At 50.9% G+C, this 18878-nt stretch overlaps 1 protein-coding gene across 1 annotated transcript in view; it reads left to right on the top strand.

The window, feature by feature from the left end:
- PAPPA (pappalysin 1) overlaps positions 1–18878 on the top strand; it is a 233049-nt gene that overhangs the window by 180406 nt on the left and 33765 nt on the right. The window contains exons 15-17 of the mRNA XM_032865711.1: positions 2075–2258; positions 11210–11420; positions 12139–12310. Coding sequence (XP_032721602.1) covers positions 2075–2258; positions 11210–11420; positions 12139–12310 — 567 coding nt within the window. The remainder of the gene's footprint in view (positions 1–2074; positions 2259–11209; positions 11421–12138; positions 12311–18878) is intronic.

Genomic DNA, 18878 nt, shown 5'->3' on the forward strand with positions numbered 1-18878 from the left:
GACGCAATAAATACGTGTTGACAGAACGCATCCACCCATGAGCCTGGAATTTCCAAGACCACGGTTCCCGTGTGAAGCAGTGTCCCACACAGCACGTGGCAGTCTTTGTTGGGGGTTGCAAATGTGGAAAGGCCCACGCGGAGCCCTCGGGAAGGAAACCCTCACAGGCTGAGCTCCGCTGCAGTGGAAGGAGCCGCTTTAGAAAGAGGGGAGCCCTCTGTCAGTGAGGTGCTCACTCATTCACTGTCGTCATAAAACAGATTGCAAAGCATCTGTTCGCCAGGAACCAGATGCCATGGTAGGTGCTAGAGAAAAGAACAAATGTCACTGAGATAAACCCGCGTCCTCCTCCCAAGGAGGACCGTTGCCGGGAATGGGCAGGGAGTGAGTCATGATGATTCCGTGTGATGAACGCCGGTTGAGGCAGGTGCCGGGTGTGGTGGAAGCCCGGGGGGGCTCACCCTGGAAGTGACTCGGAAACGGAGAACCAGACGGATGGATGGGCACAGGGGTATGTCCTGAGGAGGGGCAAGAAACGGGTGCTGGGGGCACAGGCAGAAATGGTATGGGAAGGCCTGTGGCTGAGAAAGAGCATGCCCCAGACAGATCTTTTCCCCTCCCCTGAACTCACCCAAGCAGTGAGGCTGGAGGGGCAGGCAGGGTCTTCCGGTCAAGGCCCAGTTCGCTTGCCCAGGAGGTTTGAGGTTGATCTTTAGGGCCACGGGGAGCTTTTGAAGACAGTGACGTGGTCGGATCGTGGTAGATCAAGGTCCTTCTGGCTGTCCACTTGGGTATGGCATGGCGTCCGGCGGTGAGACCAGCCACGGGAAGAGCCATCACAAGTCATAGGAGTTGCTCATGGACAAGGGCGGTGTCTGGCATGAGGGGCATGGTGGAGTGCTGCTGCAGCCAGACGCTGCTGTGGGGTCTCAGAGTGGGCACTGGGGCAATGAATTCCGAAGATCTGAGGGTTCCAGAGCTTTGCCACTAGATGCAGCCTTTCCTGGGGCCCTGCCAGCAGGCTTCCCCTTCCTGCTGCGGACACACAGGGACACTCCTGTGGTATGGAGCTTCTGGACTGAGACAGTCTCTGTCGAGGCAGCCCCAGAGCCCCCAATTGCTTGTCTTAGACACCGACTTCCTTGTGTCGGACATGGCAGGTCTGAACTCCTGTGGAAACAATTAGGCTGTTTTGGCACAGAGGGACCTCTGCTGCCTTTGATGTGTGCTTAAGAGGGGAAAAATGTCCTTTGCTTTTAAAATCCCGGATCAACATTTGGCATCCCCCGTCCCCTGGGATCTGGCGGCTTCCTCCTTGAACAGCAGGCTGTGGGCTGCCCGTGGCGGTCCCTCCCTTGGCTCTGAAGCCCGGCCTCACCCTTCCACCCTGCACCCCTGCCGTCTTCTCATTCCAGTCCCTGTCGACCCTCTTTGCTTTTCCCAGGCTTGTCCCATCCTCACGTCTACCTCTCTCAACGATCTCAGAGCAGGGAGTGGCTCCTAGAGCAGTCTGGGGTTCAGTGCCAATGCAAGAGCTCAAGGAAGGAAAGGGACTTTTCTGTGGTCTCTAGCACAGAGGACAAACATATCCCCTATCCCAGGGCACTGCCCAGTCGATGCCAAACACTGAAGCGGCTGCCTGTTGCCTCCTGCAGAGCCAGGAAAAGGTATGATGATCAAGCGCCAGTGAACAAATGTTGTGCCATTTTTCGTGGGCCAGTTCATGAAAGAAGTCATCAGGCCCCAGGAGTCTTGAGTCCCGAGATTCTCATCCGCACGATGGGAACGCTGATCTGGGAGGCTCTGCAGGGAGCGTTCAGAGAGCGGCTGTTAGGTTCGGTTCCCACGTACCCTCTTTACAGCCGTGTCACTTGGAGCTAACCAGTGTCTCTGCGCCTCAGCGTCTGCATCTGAAGAATGGGAACCGAGACACCTAATTCATTAAAAGCCAGTTACGGTTCAGCATGGGTTTCCGGGAACCAGGAGGAGACTCCCGAGTGGTTGTGTGGGGTAGAAGAGGTGTCCCCCACATCTGGCGTGCCGTCTGCTTATTATCCCCACCTCTGCCTTCCAGGTGGGACCCAGCGTCACGGTGACCTGCAGTGAGGGCAAGTGGAACAAACAGGTGGCTTGCGAGCCCGTGGACTGCGGCGTCCCGGACCAGCATCACGTCCACGCTGCGTCCTTCTCCTGCCTTCAAGGCACCACCTTTGGCAGCAAATGCTCCTTCCAGTGCCGTCACCCTGCGCAGCTGAAAGGTATGGAGGAGGGCCCTTAGGCTCGGTGGGCCCTGCTTCCTCGGTGGGACACCCGGAGGCTGCTCCCAGGCACTCCCCCAGGTCTCCGACACCCGGGGTTGAGCGGGCTTTTATCTGCCCTTCTGGTTTCCCTCCACCAATGGAGGGAATGCATGTGCACTGTTTTGCTGGGCAGCCAAGGAGAAAGCAGTGTGTGGCTAATACGGCAGTGAATTCTCCTCCAGAGTCCTTGCAGGTCTTACAGAAGAGAGAAGGGAAGGAATGAAGCGGAGGAGGGAGGGAGGAATAAAAAGATTAGAAGAAAGTAGATTTGGAACCGACACGACTGGCTCACTGCATAGGATTAGGGCCCAGTAAGCCTAAGAGATGTGTCTTATTATTACTGCCCTGTTCCCAGGGGAGGACACGAAGCCTCAGAGAGGTTAAAGAACTTGTCCAAGGCCACACTCTCCACAGTAGGATCCACGTGGGGGCCCAGGTGTGTCTGTCACCAAAGCCACTGCTCCTCTTTAGGAGGGAAGAGGAAGTGGGCAGGAAGCCCTTGCTGGAGAGCTCCTGGGCAAGGCCCCAAGGTGTTGGAGTGAGTGAGGCAGACTCAGACATACTGGAGAAGAGGCCGGCCTGGCTAACCGAGGACGTCAGGACCAGAAGGGTTCTCAGAGCTCGTGTCAAATAACTGATTATTTGGAAACATGGGGAAACCAAGGTCCAGTGAGAGAGGAAGGAAGGAACATGGAGAGAATCACAGAGCAAGTTAGTGGTATTTCCAGAAAGAATGCTCTTGGCTTCCAGTCCACGCACCAGGGTTTGACATGACGTGACATGATCTCCAAGTTACGATGGTTCGACTTAACAAGTTTTTGGTGGTGTAGAAAGTGATATGTCTTCAGTAGAAACCCGACTCTGAATTCTGGGCTGCCGATATGTGGTCCAGCACAGCCTCGGGGTGCTGGACGGTGGCCCCTCATAGCAGATACCTACACAGCCATTCTGTCTGCCACTTACAGTAGAGTAGTCCATAAATCCCATGACATATTCCTCTCTTGATTATAACATATGCTTTGCGTGAGACAATTTTGCCCCACTTTGTAGGCTAATGTAAGTGTTCTGAGCACGTTTAAGGTAAGCTGGGCTGAGCTAGGATGCTCAGTAGGTTAGGCATACAAATGCATTTTTGACTTGCAATATTTTCAACTTATGATGGGTTTATTGGGAGGTCACCCCATTATACGTCGAGGAAGATCTGTATACCCTTTTCTCAGAGGTGCCCTCTCCTTTCCTTGTTTTATCAGAGGGACTCTCGTCCCTTTATCAGACACCCCAGATGATATCTCCCTCAAGCAGGGGTCCTTCAGATGGGTCCAGCCACCAAGCAAAGGTCCCACCGTCACTCTATTGTGTGGGAATAGTGGACTCCCATGGGGTGTGCGGGACAGAGGGGAGGTCTATGAATTCTCTTGAACTTAGATATAATATTATGTATTCATGAGTTTCAGGTATTTTGATGATTAGAGAGAGTCAGTCGTTTCCCCAGATTTTCAGGGGGAGACAGAACTCCCAATGATTACTGGACGTGAGTTCCTGGAAGGCAGTGGCTACATCTAATCCATTTTCCCATTGCTGTCAGCAAGCCCAGAATCTGCACTTAATAAGACTCAATAAAGTGTTTTGACTGGATGGCTGGATAAATTGATAAAAGTCATACCACAGGAAATGTTTCTTTTGAGAGATGAATGAAAGACCAAGTTATCTCCTTAAACAACCCCAAAAGAAAAACAGGAAGCACTCATGGGATGCAACCTTTAGGTCCCCTCATTTTTAACCCAGTATGACTTGAATACAGAAGCTATAGACGTTTCAGGTGAGGTACTGTAAAGACGCAGGCTGGGGAGAGGTGAAGAGACAGTGGAAACTGTTTTCCACCTTTCAGGCTTTCCGAGTCCTTCCGTTGGCCCAGATGTGGGGTGTGTTCATGACTCCAGACCAAGTAATCACACTTCTCTTCTCAAGCAGAGACCTCTGGGAAGGAGCAGTGTGTAAATTAGCATTGATTATCACAGACCCCATTGTCGCTAAAGGTGATTCGTTAAAAAAAATAATTATTTATTTTGGAGAGAGAGAGCACATGTATGTGCTCATAAGCTGGGAGAAGGGGCATAGGGAAAGAGAGAGAAAAAAATCTCAAGCAGACTCCACATTGAGTGCAGAGCCAGACACAGGGCTTGAACTCACAACCCCGAGACCATGACCGGAGCCGAAATCAAGGGCTGGACACTTAACTGACTGAGCCACCCAAGTGCCCTGTTAATAATGATTCTTGATCAACGTGATTCAGACCCTTCTGCTGTCCCTTCTCTGCTGACTACGGCGGTGGAAGGGGGGTGACCCGCTGTGGAGACGAGGCCCCAGTGGGATCATCATTTTGATAGCTGTTGGTCCCAACTTTGTTCTTCCCTGGAGAATGCAGAGAAGCCTCATTCCAGGGGCCCCGCTGACCCACTGGGACCCACTGGCATTTTTATTTTTTAATTTTATTATTTATCTGAGAGAGAACGAAAGCAAGAGAGATCACAGAGGCAGAGGGAGAAGCAGACTACCCACCGAGCAGGGAGCCCCATGTGGGGACCTGATCCCAGGCCCCTGGGATCATGACCTGAGCCGAAGGCAGTCGCTCAACCAACGGAGCCACCCAGGCGCCCCCCACTGGCATTTTGTGCACCTTGGTTGTCAGCATCATCCCTCGCTAGACCCCAGCTCTGACGCTTCTCCTCGGGTCTGCAGGCAGTGAGGACTGGGTGAAGGCCCCGCCGGCGCGCTCTTGAGCTTGTTAACGCCCCCCTTCTCAACCCAGGGGTAGAGAGGTAAACAGTACAACTCTTTTCCTCCATTTATTGTTTGCTTTCCTTTCCTCCCTTCATTTCGCTTTTCCTAGCAGCATAATTGAAGCCAAAGAGCACTGTCTTAGAATCCGACAGACTGGGATTCCACCCCTCCTTCTGCCCCAGCTGTTGAGGTTCAAAGAGCTAGTTCATGGCTCTGAGCTTCAGTGCTCTCATCTGTAAAATGGGTGGAGAAGGGCCCACTTTGAAGGGTCAAGATTGAGGCCTGAAAGAGAAGGTATGTGTAAGATTCCAGAACCAGAGAAAGTGCTTAATGAATACTGACCTTCCCCAAGGGGCGCCCTCGTGAGCTGTGCTGCGGCCTCTCTCCCAGCCCTCACCTCCGTCTCATGGAGCCCTTAGTCCTGGGGGCTGTGGAAACACAGCCCCTCCTCGGCACTCTGCCCAGGACCCAGACGCTAAGTGTTGGCAGAGAGGCAGCCAGCACCCAGGACAGGCAGTTACGTGTAGCCCCGGGAACTGGTAGAATGTGGGTAACCCCCCAAAATGACTCCCCCTTCTATTTCTGGCGAATTTTTCTTGAATATCCCTGCTTTCACTTAAATTCTGAGCCCTCTTCAAGATGTATGTAAAATATCCTGCAAACTCAAAGCCTCAGGGTCCCTTCTGCCAGGACCCTTTACCTAGGGAGCACTACCTGCATAGACAGAAGCTACAAAAACAGAGGGAAAATACATTCTCAAGTTCAAGAACAACAACAAAACTTCAAAATCATAAATGTTTAATTAAAAGAATATACCACATTACTTACATCACTCGTCAACCTCAACTCAACTGTGTTGGGTGCACTTGAGGGTGGAGTGGGGCTAAAAGCAAGCGTGCCTTGGAGCACTGGGCTGGCTCATTTGGAAGAGCAGGGGGCTCTCGGTCTTGAGATTGTGAGTTTGAGCCCTGTGGTGGGTGCAGAGATTACTCAAATAAATAAGTAATCTTTAAAAAAAAAATGTAAAGTAAGCACATCTTCCTCCTTCAAAGATCTTTTTAAAAGGCCCACTGTGTGCTTCTGGCTCTTATTGCCTTTTCTGTCTGCTTTGCCTCTCCAACCTCAGATTAAAAACTCAGCCTCTCCACTTGTTTCCAGAGGATGCCCAACACCGGTGGGCATTTCCTGGTTTCTCAGACTTTACCGAAGACAGGAATGTGAGCTGGGGGGACACAGAGAGTGGCCATATCCCACAGTGCCCTGTGGGGAACCTTTGTGCCTGCTCTCAGCTCCTTTCCTCACCCAGCACTTCTCCCTGCAGAACCCTGTTATGACTTTCCTCGCTGCACATTTTCTCTTCTGTTCTTTCTCAGAAGCAGATAGCCAGGCCCTGAAGGTCCCTGAGGCATCTTCCCCACAAAAACAGGGTCATCCCCTAACCCCAACAGAAATTCTCATACAACTCCTAAGAGACTGCTGCTTTCTCCATCTGTCACTCTAGTCTTGGGATGGTGAGGGTCCAGGATGGTCTAGGATGTCACTGGGTCCAGAACACTGCCAAGTGCTGATGAGAGACCACTTATCAGATTATGCCAGGGGACCTGAAGGTCGCAGTAGAGAGGGGACTTGTCCATTGTGAGGCTGCTTTTTGATGTAAGCAGTGCTGAGATGTCATCTCTTAAGTAATTCTTCCTGTCTCTCTCACTCCTGCTCCAATCTTGAGCATTGCTCAGGTTTCGAGAGTCGAATCTGTTCTTACCTGCTATCTCAGAAGCCCTTTAACCTTTCCTAAAGCCTGTCCCTGAACCCAGAACTCCATCAAAGTCTGGAACATCAGAATTGGGAGGAGACCAGGGTCATAAAGATGAATCATTTAATTTCGGGCTGGGGAAACTGAGGCCTGAGAGAGGAAGACATTTACACAAGGATACATAGGAATTACCGTTAGCACTGGGGAAAGGGTGCTTACTCTAGAAATGGCACCCTGTAGCTAGGCATGCCATTCCCGCCAATCTGGTGAAATCATGTATTTGTGTCTCCCATGTGCATTCTCAAGCATCTTCTTCGTGACAGGTGTCCAGTGTTGCAGGCACCTTTCTCTCTCTGCTTGGGAAGGTTTCCATCACTTATCCCTGTCTGTGACTGTATCTGACAACAGCCACTTTCCTTTGAGCCTAAAGTGGAATGACAAATTGGGCCCCTTGGTAAAGAAATTTAGAAGTGATAGGCACCATTCTGGACAGTGGGGAGGGGGTGGAGGTTCTGAAATCTTATTGTATGACCAGTTCTTGATTTCGAGATACTCCACTCATCCAAATTCTCCTGATTCCATGAGACATTCTCTGGCTGTGCTCATGGGAAAAAGTTCCATTGTGGCGTCAAGAGAGCACTTAGGAGTCAGGCAGACCTGGAGGGAGCCCCGACTCTAGATCAAGCAACTCATGTTCCCTCCTAGGGACTCCGTTTTCTCACCTACAAAATGGGGTTAATGACAAATTAGGTTATTAGGAGGGTCAAGATGGCCCTGCCTCCTGGGCTGAATTATAAACAGCTACTGGTAGCCTTCCTTTCAGACACTTAGGGGAGAACTGGACAATTAAATAATCAAAATATAACCCAATTCACCTCAGCTAGAGCTGGGAGAATCCAGTTCAGCTGAGCAAACGACATACTTTCCGGGACTGCCAAGCCCAGCTCGGATTTTCTCTTTGACTCTTTGGTGTCCCGGGAGCCTAGCAGTGTGCTTTCAGGACTAAAATCGGCAGAGGCTTTGCTTGCTTCTCCTGATGACTTCAACTCTTCTGCCTCCGCTTTCCCCTCTGAGTGCTGGGTGAAGGTCCAGTTGGCTATTGTTGGGAAAACAACCATCCTAAAATCCTCCATGGCCTCATTTCCTGCCTCACCTAGCCCAGGACCTTGTACACAAGGACCTCTTTACATGTCCTGTCTTTCTTCCTCTTCCTCTTCTGTAACTTCTGTTAAGGTCTATTTCCCCTCAGGAGCAATGAAATTGAATCTCCTCCCAGTTCTTGCAGTACTAGCCTTTGGCTGATGTAGCCTCCCGAGGGCTTGTGTGTCCACTTCCAGTCCCTCTGGCTGCATCTGTGTTTTCTCAAAACAATGCAGTGGCCAATATTTGTTCACATCATAAGATGTTAGAGCTGCAAGAACTGAAAGACCACTTTGGCTTCAGGCCAGAGAGATTAGGTGACTTGTTCAAGGTCACATGTAGATCTGTAATAGTTCATGCATTTTACAAATGGGTATTAAGGACGTATAGTGTGCTTGGCACTAGGCTAGGTGCTGGCGCTAAAAGAATGAACTTAGTCCATTCCCTGGCCTTAGGATGCAGGCACCGTGTACGAGGTATTAACAGAACCAGACGTTAGGTCTCCTGGCGTTTCTCTCCTTCTAATCTGCCCTTGGTTAATTTCGATCTTAAAGGTACTCCAAAGAGATTCGGTCATCTGGGTAATCTTTTGAATAAAATAATAAAAATAGCCACATCTCTTTGACAGCACATTTACAATTATGTTAATGCTCGTTAGAGACCGGAATTTCTTGAGGCACACTCTTAGACAGGCTGAGCACGATTTATTTTCCTGACTTTAAAAGATGAACAGATGAAGGTTCAGGGTCACGTAACCTTTTGGAACCCCGTCTGTGACATCAGCACTGTTAGCCCCAACCAGAAACCCCAGGCTCAGAAATGTCTGCACCTGTTGCCCAGAGTCTGTTCCCCCAGGAAATTCAGGTAGGGAATGAGGTAGGGCAGCTGGGATGTGACAGAAGCATCCAGAGTCTCTTTGAGAGCCAGGTCCTGCTGTAGGCAAGCAGAGCTCAGTCCCTTTGAGGAGCTATGGGAGACAGGGTAGAATCTTCCTCAGAACTAATGCCACTCCTACAGCACTAAAGCCCCAGCACCGGGAGCTATCCCTATGGGACCACAGCAAAAGGCCTCTGGCATAGGGTTGCAGGTATGGTGACCATCCTTTGGGGAAGAGAGGTCAGTGCCAAGGGGATGAGGGCAGGACATAGATAGCGTGCATCATACCTGGCATTCTTCAAAGCCACATGGTGATTATAAAGTAGTGGCTGCAGCTGGGTCATGGAAATACTTATTCTGTGCAGCGAGGCATCTGCCTCTCTGGGATTTTGTTTGCGGGTAGGGTGAGGGCATGTCCATGGTCCTGAACCGCCAGACGCTCCTTTAGCTTGGTTCTTCTATGGACTGTGGTACACAGCCAGCTCCTACGTACCCTCTCCCAGAATTGACATTCTTGGCTTGCGTTTCCTCTCTCGATGAACATTTCACGATTTTTCTGTTCTCTTGACACCAGAGGACCATGACTTGCACTCCACAATGTATAATTTGCGTAGCTGATGGGGTGTGCTTTCAAGAGTCCTAACAATTTTTCCACTGATATTTTATCCTTCTTGGGGAATTCAGAGAGGGTATGCGCGCTGTATGTTTCATAACTTCTTTCCCCCTCTCCCTCCCTTAGTTTCTCCCATAGCTTTGGCTATGCCTACACACCCCAAAACACTACCCCAATCACAAAAGCAATGCAAAAATCCATTTGAAGTCTCTGGTGTTCTAGAAGCCTCTCTGCTTCTATGGAGCCCAAGTGAATCATCCTCCATTTGACGTAGAAATCTCTGTAGTTTGCAGCATCACTGTTTATCAACACGGAAGCCTCTGTGGGGTTCACAGACACTAGGTTGGCTTGTGTTCACCAGATGGATCACACTGACACAGGAGGAGAAAGAAGACAATGAATGGGGTCAGGGAAGCAAGGAGCCTACAGAGAAGGGAGCAGCACTCCCTGCTTCGTCTCCATCCTGCTGTCTTTGTCTCCGGAGACCCTACTGCCTTCTAGCACACCCAGCGGTGTATTTCTCTGTGCAGTTTCTTCGGTGCCTCCCTAGCATGCTAGAATCGAAGCTCCAAGAGGGCAAGGTCTGGGGGTTTTCTGTTTGTTTCGTTCACCGCCATGTCCCAACATACAAAAGAGCCGCTGGCACATAGCCGGCATGCCTAGATGCTTTTTGGATGATGCTTTTTGGATGATCATTTTACTAACTACGAGGACTTGGTCAGGTCACTTGGCTCTCTGAGTCTCTGCTCCCAAATATGCATCATCTAGCTACGAGCCCACTGTGAGACTAACTCAGATGACATCCCCACGGCACTCAGGACGCATCTCATGTCAGCTTCGCCCCTACCCCTGCACCCTTCCACCTCTCCCTCCTTCCCGTCCCACAGCCTCTCACGTGCATCCAGCCTCACTTGTCAACACCATTCAGTCATAACCGCGGAGAGGAGCGTTGGGTTGAGAAACGCAGGCTTTGGGTCCATCTCTGATTGTCTTGGGGCGGTGTGTGTGGGGGGGTTGGGGCAGGCTGCGCATCGATAATATATGACCTGGCAATGAAAAGCCCCATGCCTCGTGGTTTGCTTTCCTTTGCACTGTCCCCCATCAGGCTAGCTTCCCGGGGGGCAATCAGCACGTCTGCTGCAGCTGGCACAGGCTGCAGGGGAAACGCCGCTCTCTCAGCTGCTCTGGCACAGCTTCACTGAACCCCGGGCTTGCAAAAAAGTATCGAGCCTCCAGATGCCACGGTGCCGTCGCTTCCAGGCACAAGTGGGGCTGGGAGCAATACAGGGGTGTGGGGCGTGGGGAGGAGCGGCTGGCAGCTCCAGGGCGCATGGCACCCTGCTGTCAGAACTCCCAGTCCATTCTGATTGGCGCCTGCTTCGTCAGTTACTAGCCGGTGTGTGTACTTTCCCCTCCGGGCTCGGGCCCCACCTGGCAGAGCCAAGAGGATGGATGAAGGGAGCATGAAGGTCTCTTTCCTATGCGGTAGAAGAGGTTCTAGATCGGGAGTCGGGATCCTGGAATTTTACTTTACTGCTTGTGTGGGGTGAGTTACTCCCCAAGCTGGATCTTCCCTATGTCTCAAAGCCCTCCATCTCCCGGAGGCCCTCAGTTCTAATCTGAAGGGGCTGGAATTCCAAGAGCAAGACCCTCTGGCTTCTCCAGTTTAGTGAAGCTCAGGCAGCCCCCAAGTTAGCTTGGCTGTCCCCACCGCCCCATCTCCTAAACCTGCTTGCCTGTGTCCTCCAGGCAACAACAGCCTCCTGACCTGTATGGAGGACGGCCTGTGGTCCTTCCCGGAAGCCCTGTGTGAGCTCATGTGCCTAGCTCCGCCCCCGGTGCCCAACGCCGACCTCCAGACGGCCCGGTGCCGCGAGAACAAGCACAAGGTGGGCTCTTTCTGCAAGTACAAGTGCAAACCTGGATATCACGTGCCTGGCTCCTCTCGGAAGTCAAAGAAGTAAGTTGGGCTGGACATGCACTCTCACAGGTTCTGCTGGCCAGGAGAGCCAGGTCTGGATGTCTGATTATAAGGAAGCACTCTTTCCTTTTCTTTCTTTCTTTCTTTCTTTCTTTCTTTCTTTCTTTCTTTCTTTTTTTTTTTTTTTTTTGCTGGAGGCAATACCCACTGTTCATCGCATGCTGCCCTATAAGAGTCTATAGGGACATTGTTAGTAACTGCCTACTGGCTGTGTGACCTCAGGCAAGTGACTTCACTTCTCTGGGCCTCTACTTTTCAACGATAAGTTGGGGATGATGATACCAGTACTGTATAGTATTATTGTAAAGAACAAATGACGGTGTGTCTATAAAGTGTTTGCAAAGTGCCTGGCACATAGTAATTGTTCAATAAATGGTAGGTATGATTATCATCATTGTAGTAGCTGCCATGAGAACACTCTAGAAGGAAGGAAAAAGACAAGAGTTTGCCGGAGTTGAGTTTATTTCAGTCCGCATGGAACTAGGAGAATGTCTGAAACTCTTGCTTGCCCCAAGTCAATGAATTTTCTTTAATCTCTACTCATGTCCCTTACCAACAGATAGGGCAGGTAGGGGATCAGGAGTGGGAAAGAGAAATGAGAGGCCAGCTGGCTCAAGAAAACTTTGGGTGTTTGCATAGGGCATGAGTCTAGCCATCTAATCCTTAAGACATCTCTTCTTTGATCTCTTCTTTGAAGACGGGCCTTCAAGACTCAGTGTACCCAAGATGGCAGCTGGCAGGAGGGAGCTTGTGTTCCTGTGACCTGTGACCCACCTCCGCCAAAATTCCATGGGCTCTACCAGTGCACCAATGGCTTCCAGTTCAACAGCGAGTGTCGAATCAAGTGCGAAGACGGTGATGCTGCCCAGGTAAGACTCCTTGAACTTGAGGTCAGTGCTGGGGCCCTCTCCTGTCTGCTTATTGAAGAATAATATCCTTCAGGAGACTCTGCAGATATGACAGCCAGTTGCACCAGTGCAGAAGCTAAGAAACTGGGTTCTGATAATCTTCTTTGGGAATCTCCCTGAGCTTTGTTTTCCTCCCTAAATACCCTATTTTGATTCAGAGATTCTTAGCTTTGCAAAACGGTTAGTGTTAGAACCCTTATGAAGGAAAGTGTATATGGAATCCCATGGTAGGAAAATGACCACAGTTGAGTTACTGTGATAGGAGTGACCAGGGTGGTTTAGCCAACTTCCCACCACCATCAGCTGCGGTTGTCCCTGCAGTGTTTAAAAATGCAAGGTCACCATGTCCTCAAGACATCAGTTGGCTCTGCCAGCATGAAGAAAAGAGGAACCACATTGTGATTAGAAGGATAGAGTCTGGAGAACAGTAGGAAAGTATGGGAGACCAGAAGGAGATAGCAGGGTTTGGATCTTATCTCCATCCCCTGGCATCTGAGAGGAAGTCTGGCACTCCCACCCATTCCTGCTGAAGGAATCCATGACTAAAGTTCTCTTACTCCTTCTAAGACAGGTAGGGAATCTAAAACGGAAAAGGGAAATGATAAATCCACCAGTGGTTCCACGGTGATAAACCAGCCATTTGGGGTTGATAGGCTGAGCCTTATATTTCAGGGGTATGCAAGGACCTTCATCTAGGTGGGGCTGGGGTTCAGCTGTGTGGGACCCAGGGCTGGCTTCACCTGCAGCCGGGCCTCAACTGTCTTTATTAGCCCTGCCAAGGTCAGGCCCTGCCAAACCGCCACCCTTAAGCCCCCTCCACCTGCTCCTCACATGCAAACAATGGTCAAGTTCTACTCATTATGCCTCCAGGATGTCTCCTAGAGCTGTTCTCATCTGTCCCTGGTACTGCCACAGTAACTCAGGCCACTGTCCTCTCTTTACTGAGCTGCGTGCAGTCTTCCGATCACCTCCCTGCTTTTGCTTGGGTGGTCAGTCGGTTAAGCGTCCAGTGGACTCTGCGTTTCAGCCCGAGCCATGTGTTCAGAGCACACATCTTATCACAATTCTCCTGCTTAAAGCTCCTCATGAACCAGTGACCCCTGTCCCCCTGGGGACAAACTCCCAACTCCTTGGGATGGATCCCAGGCCTCCTGTGCAATTGCACACCGTCTCACCTCTGCATTGTCAATGAAAGAGCTCCTCCCCCTTTTGTAACTGCCTCGGTCCTCGTCTTCCTTCCCAGACCAGCCTGGGCACCCATTCCTCCAGGAACCCCCTTTTTTATTGAAAGATGGTTGAAACACGATTCGTTGTAGGTGTACAACACAGTGATCAGACAAGTCTGTCTATATGTCATCCTGTGCCCACCACCCGTGTTGCTACCATCTGTCACCATGCAGTGCTGTCACACTACTGTAGGCTTTCGTCGCCGTGCTGCATCTCTCATCTTTGTGGCTTGTTCACTCCATAACTGGGAGCCTGTACCTCCCACTCCCCTGCACCTGTGTTGCCCATCCTCCCTCCCCTCTGGCAGCCATCATTTTCATGAACTCTTTCTTGAGGTCCCTTCTATGGTTGGGCTCAGTGCCCTTTCCTGAAGTCCCCCACACCCTAGCATGGGCCACACTGCCCTGTAACTCATTTCAGGTGCTCCCTTCCTCAGGCTGTGAAGTGCTTGACCACCTCTTTCATCTGCCCTGAGTTTTCAGCACTTGGGACAGTGCCAGACACCCAGTAGGTGCTCAGGAACGTCAAGCCATGAGAGCTATGGATAACGTCCAAAACAACCTCATTTTCTAAATGAGAAAAACTCACACTCAGAGAAGTCACTCAACCACCCAAGGTGACACAGCTGGTGTCTCCTGAGTCAGAATCCGGATGCTTCCAGCTGTGGACGGACTGAATCCAACAGACACCCCCTGAAAATCCTTAGCCACGCACACTCTTAGATGTCTGCATCCCCAGGTCATTGCCATCCTTGCCTGCCAGGGAAGCAGAAGCCGGTGTCGGGACAAGCAGAGGCCGGAGGTTACCATGGCCTCACACAGGCTGCTCGGCTTCCCTCTTCCTCCCTTACATAAAACTGTTGCTAACAGTTACTCAAACTGCTGAGCCAAATACTATTCTGGCCGCGGTCATGTTATCAAACGAAACCCAGTCTGCCTGGGGCCTGCCAAGTACCTTTCATGGCCAGTTTGTATTTAAAGGAGAGGAAAATGTAAATTTATCAGACGACTCAAGCAGTTCTGTTTGGCAACTGGCGGAGAGGCTAGACGCAAAGGAGCGGGGTATTGCTTGTCGGCTCAAAGAATGAGGGGACGCGTGCCAAATGGGCTCCTAATACAATTGACGTTTCTAGTTTGTACCGAAAATGAATTTCTTCTACCCTCAGACCAGGGGCCTGAGAGCCAAATCTAGTATTCACCTCAGATCCCCTCTCGCTGCCTGTAAACACAGCAGAAATGTACGGCCCAGAGCATCTTGAATTCAACAGCTTGTATGGAGCTGGAATTCTTTGCTTTCCAAACAAGTTCCAGATCCTGGCAGAAGAGGACAGGGACTAGTCTAGGGGAAGTTCATGTACTCCCTCCCACTGCCTCTAAAAGCAAATTGACGAATGAAACCTCCAGTTCATTTGTTCCTTGGGAGCCAGAATGATGCTGGATCTGGACTCTGAGTTCAAATACTGACTTCACCACTTACCAGTGGGAGGACTTGGGCAAGTTGTTTAACCCTTCAAGTTTCAGTTTTCTCATGGTGGGGGATATGCTACTTCCTGCCTCACGGTTTGTCAGGATTAAATAAGGTAATGAAAGTATAGATAGGAGTATGCCTATGAGTAACGCCTGAAATTGTGCAGTATACAACCTGTGCCACCATGCATGGCAGCCCTGGGGAAGAAAGACACAGGTGAACTAGCTTTCCTATAAGGTTACTTCTAGTGGAGAGAATCCCTGATCCTCCACATAGGCTCCTATAGAAATAAAGGCAATGGCTTGAAGGTTATCCCTCTGTTGGTGGGTAGCCTCAGAAAGTTAGAAAAGTAGGCATCTGTCATGTATGAAGCCACAGTGTGGGATGGAGAGACCCGATCTGAACCATAGGGAAACCTGATTTATTGCTCAAGGAAACCTGTACAATACAGGAACTCTCTAGACTAGCAATGCACAGTAGAACTTTCTGTTGGGATGAAAATTGTCCCGATCTGTGCTTTGCAGTATGGTGGCCACTGGCCACATCTGGCTTAGGGAATACTTGAACCATGGCTGGAGCAACCGAGCAACGAGGTTTTAACCCTTTATTTAATTTTAAACAGTTCAAATCTAAATGCAAAGAGCCACACTAATATGGTAGCTACCATACTGGCCAGTTTGGCTCTCGAATTTATAGTGTTAGTATTTCTGTAAACCAAGACACAGAGAACCTGGGTAATAATAGCTTCTTTACTTTTAAAGTGTTTCCGGGATTCCAGGCTGGTGAGCCGGACTTTCTCTCATTTTGACAATTCCCAGCAGACGTTTGAAAAAGAAACCAACATCCCCTTTTCCGAATGAGGGAAGCGGTCTTGGAGCCAACGAGCGGGTGGCGCTGACGGGCACCGCTGACGGGAGAAGTGCCAGTTGCCCTAACATTCAATCCAGCTCAGATGCTCCTGAGCTGTCTGAGGCAGTAACTCAGGCCCAGTTCTATTCGAGAAGCACGGGGCCAGGTGGTATTGGTAGGTGATATGGGAACAGCCATCTTGTGGTTGGGATGGAGTCTGTGGGGGATGCACACATGGGGACTGCAGCAGAGGAAGAGACTAGAGGTGCTTGTGGACGAAGTAATGCTTTTAGCGGCTGGGGATTCCAGCCACTCAGCCAGAGCAAGACAGAAAGGGTGGGAGTGGAGTCAGTAACGCACCCAAGTGAGTGCACGGATTGCACAGGTGGCCATAAAAGCCCTTCTGAAACGAAAAAGCCTTTCTGCCCGTGGCGTGCATCTGGCTCATGCCTTTAGGCGCTCTGCTGCGGATACGGGGAGTCCTCACACGCACGACCCCTCTCCAGGAAGGGGTGACTGCCGGTTGCAGCACCATCAAAGGCTAGAGCCAGTTAGAAACTTGACAGGGGGTGGGCTTGACTGAGGAGATCCCCCACTGCCTCCTACTTGTTTTATAGATGGGACCTCTGGAGCCCAGAGAGGGGAAGAGACTCACCCCAAGTCACACAGCAAGGCACCGGCAGAGTCAGATCTCCACATCTCTGATCTCCTAACCAAGTCATTGCCCACTCCCGATTTTCAGCCATTCCTTCCACATACGTGAAGGCTACATGTCACTTCATATCTTACTTGGAAGACGCAAAGTGCATAAAGGGTACTGCCTGGGAATTAAGTAATTCATAGCAGCAGCGATGTATTGAGCATTTTCTACTTGCCAGTGCCTGGGCTGAGTGCTCTGCACAGACCACTTTATTTCAGCCCCGCAGCATCCGTCTGGCATTACTGCCCCATTCCGTAGAGGTGGAAGCTGAGGTTCCCTGAGTTAAGGTGGTTCGCCCCACGCTATGTAGCCGGGGGTGGGGGACCTGAGATTCCTGTTCCTCCGTTAGCCCGCGTCCAAAGCTTAGCCCTTTATGTCCCGCTCTGAGGCTGCCACGGTCTCTCTGCCATTATTTTGTCTATTTCCATTTCTGCTAAGGAGAAGAAATCTAATTCTCCCTCTACCCGCCTCTCCCCTCCAGTGTAGTAGAGGCACGGAGGCTTAAGGTCAGGAGACACGCCTCTAGCATTGGCCCTCCGCCTGTCGAGGCCATGCTGCCTTCCCAGGCCAGCTGCTGCCGTTTCTAAAATGTGGGTGTTCCTTGAGTGGATTCTAGAGATGCAGGCACGGAGTGGCCTAGCGCCTCCACTGACACTGGGAGAGCCCTCGTGTGTGTTGAGCTCTTACTTATTCGGTCTTCGTGCCGACTCTGCCGGCAGTGCACCCCATGCCCATTTAATCGGGTGAGGAAATTAAAGAACACAGAGAAGTTGAGAAGCCTCCCCAGGGACTCACAGCTAGGAAGTTGCAAGACCAGGATTCGAACCTGTGTAGTTTGGCTCGAGTCTATGCTCCTAACTATTACAGTGGCATCTTTTTTTTTTTTTAAGATTTTATTTATTTATTTGACAGAGAGAGATCACAAGTAGGCAGAGGCAGGCAGAGAGAGAGGGGGAAGCAGGCTCTCCGCTGAGCAGAGAGCCCGATGCGGGCCTAGATCCCAGGACCCTGGGATCATGACCTGAGCCGAAGGCAGAGGCTTAACCCATTGAGCCACCCAGGCACCCCTACACTGGCATCATTTAAAAAACTCACTTGTTCACTTCCCAGCCGAGCCTCAGTTTCTCAGTCTGCCACAAGGGTATGATTTCTATTGTGTTAATCAAAGGGGTTTTAAATGCCTGTAAAACAGTTGGCACATAATGGGTATTTGATAATGGGATTATTGTATGCCGTTAGCACTCTGTGAATCTGTGTGACTAAAGAGAGTTTGAGAGAGTGCACGTGCTTTTTTACAGATGGACTCCCAGGCACAGAGAGGCAGAATATTTTGGTGAGGGATGCTCAGCCCTCTGGAGCGAGATTTCGCCTTAGCATGCAGAACTGTGCGTTCAGAGACACGTGTACCCGGCGGGCTCCTTGCCCAGTGCTCTTGGCTTCTCTCGAATGGCATCCTCAACATCAGGTCTTCGTGGTCACCCTAGGTTAACATCAAGGGTTAATTCTGAGGCTCTGTACTAGCTGGTAGGTAAGCTCCGAGTGCACCAAGATCTAGTCTTAAAGGGGAATTCAGAAATCCAGACAGGCTCTGGAAAGTCTGCTGTGCAGAGGGCACAGCGAGGGCAAAGGTGCGGAGCTGGGAAGCAAGAGAAATGTGCAGGAGAGATGAGCTAATCGAGAGACTAGGAGGAAGGACAGGTGCGTGGCAAGAGACTTGTCATCTGGGCTCCACCGTGGAGGCCCGGGAGGGCCAGGCCACAGGTGTGACTTGTTTGGAAGGTGACGGTGTCTTAGCAGAAGGGTGGCGTACTTGTTTAAAGCAGATTTAATCAGCAGCCGAGAGTGCCTGATGAGCTGGGCAGGAAGGAGAGGGGCTGGAGGCAGCAAGACCAGGCCCTTTACTCCCCTCTTCTCCGGTGGAGCCTTCTACAGTGGATTTGTCTATGGCGAAATTCCCCGAGCAGATTCCAGCTAGTTCTAATACGTTCTCTGCTGCAAACCGAGGTCCCCAGCCAACTCTGGCCCACGTATTGCTGAGGTCTGCAACCCTTCAGGGGCTGGAGGCCAAATGCATCATAGGCCCAGGCCAAGGCTCCAGGAAATTGGGGTCAATTTCCTAGTCCCCCGAGGGCCCAGCAGAATCATGGGGCCTGGGGCCTGGGGCTCCAGAAGGGAGAGTCGCTTCTCTGAAGCCACATGAAGTGGCCTGAACTCTCCCTGAGCTCTCGCAGAACTTCCCGGGGAGGACTGCGTAAGATGTCCCACAGCTTCCCACTCGGGATGGAC

This window comes from Lontra canadensis, unplaced genomic scaffold, assembly GCF_010015895.1.
Source record: "Lontra canadensis isolate GAN:19392208 unplaced genomic scaffold, GSC_riverotter_1.0 scaffold30, whole genome shotgun sequence".
NCBI lineage: Eukaryota > Metazoa > Chordata > Mammalia > Carnivora > Mustelidae > Lontra > Lontra canadensis.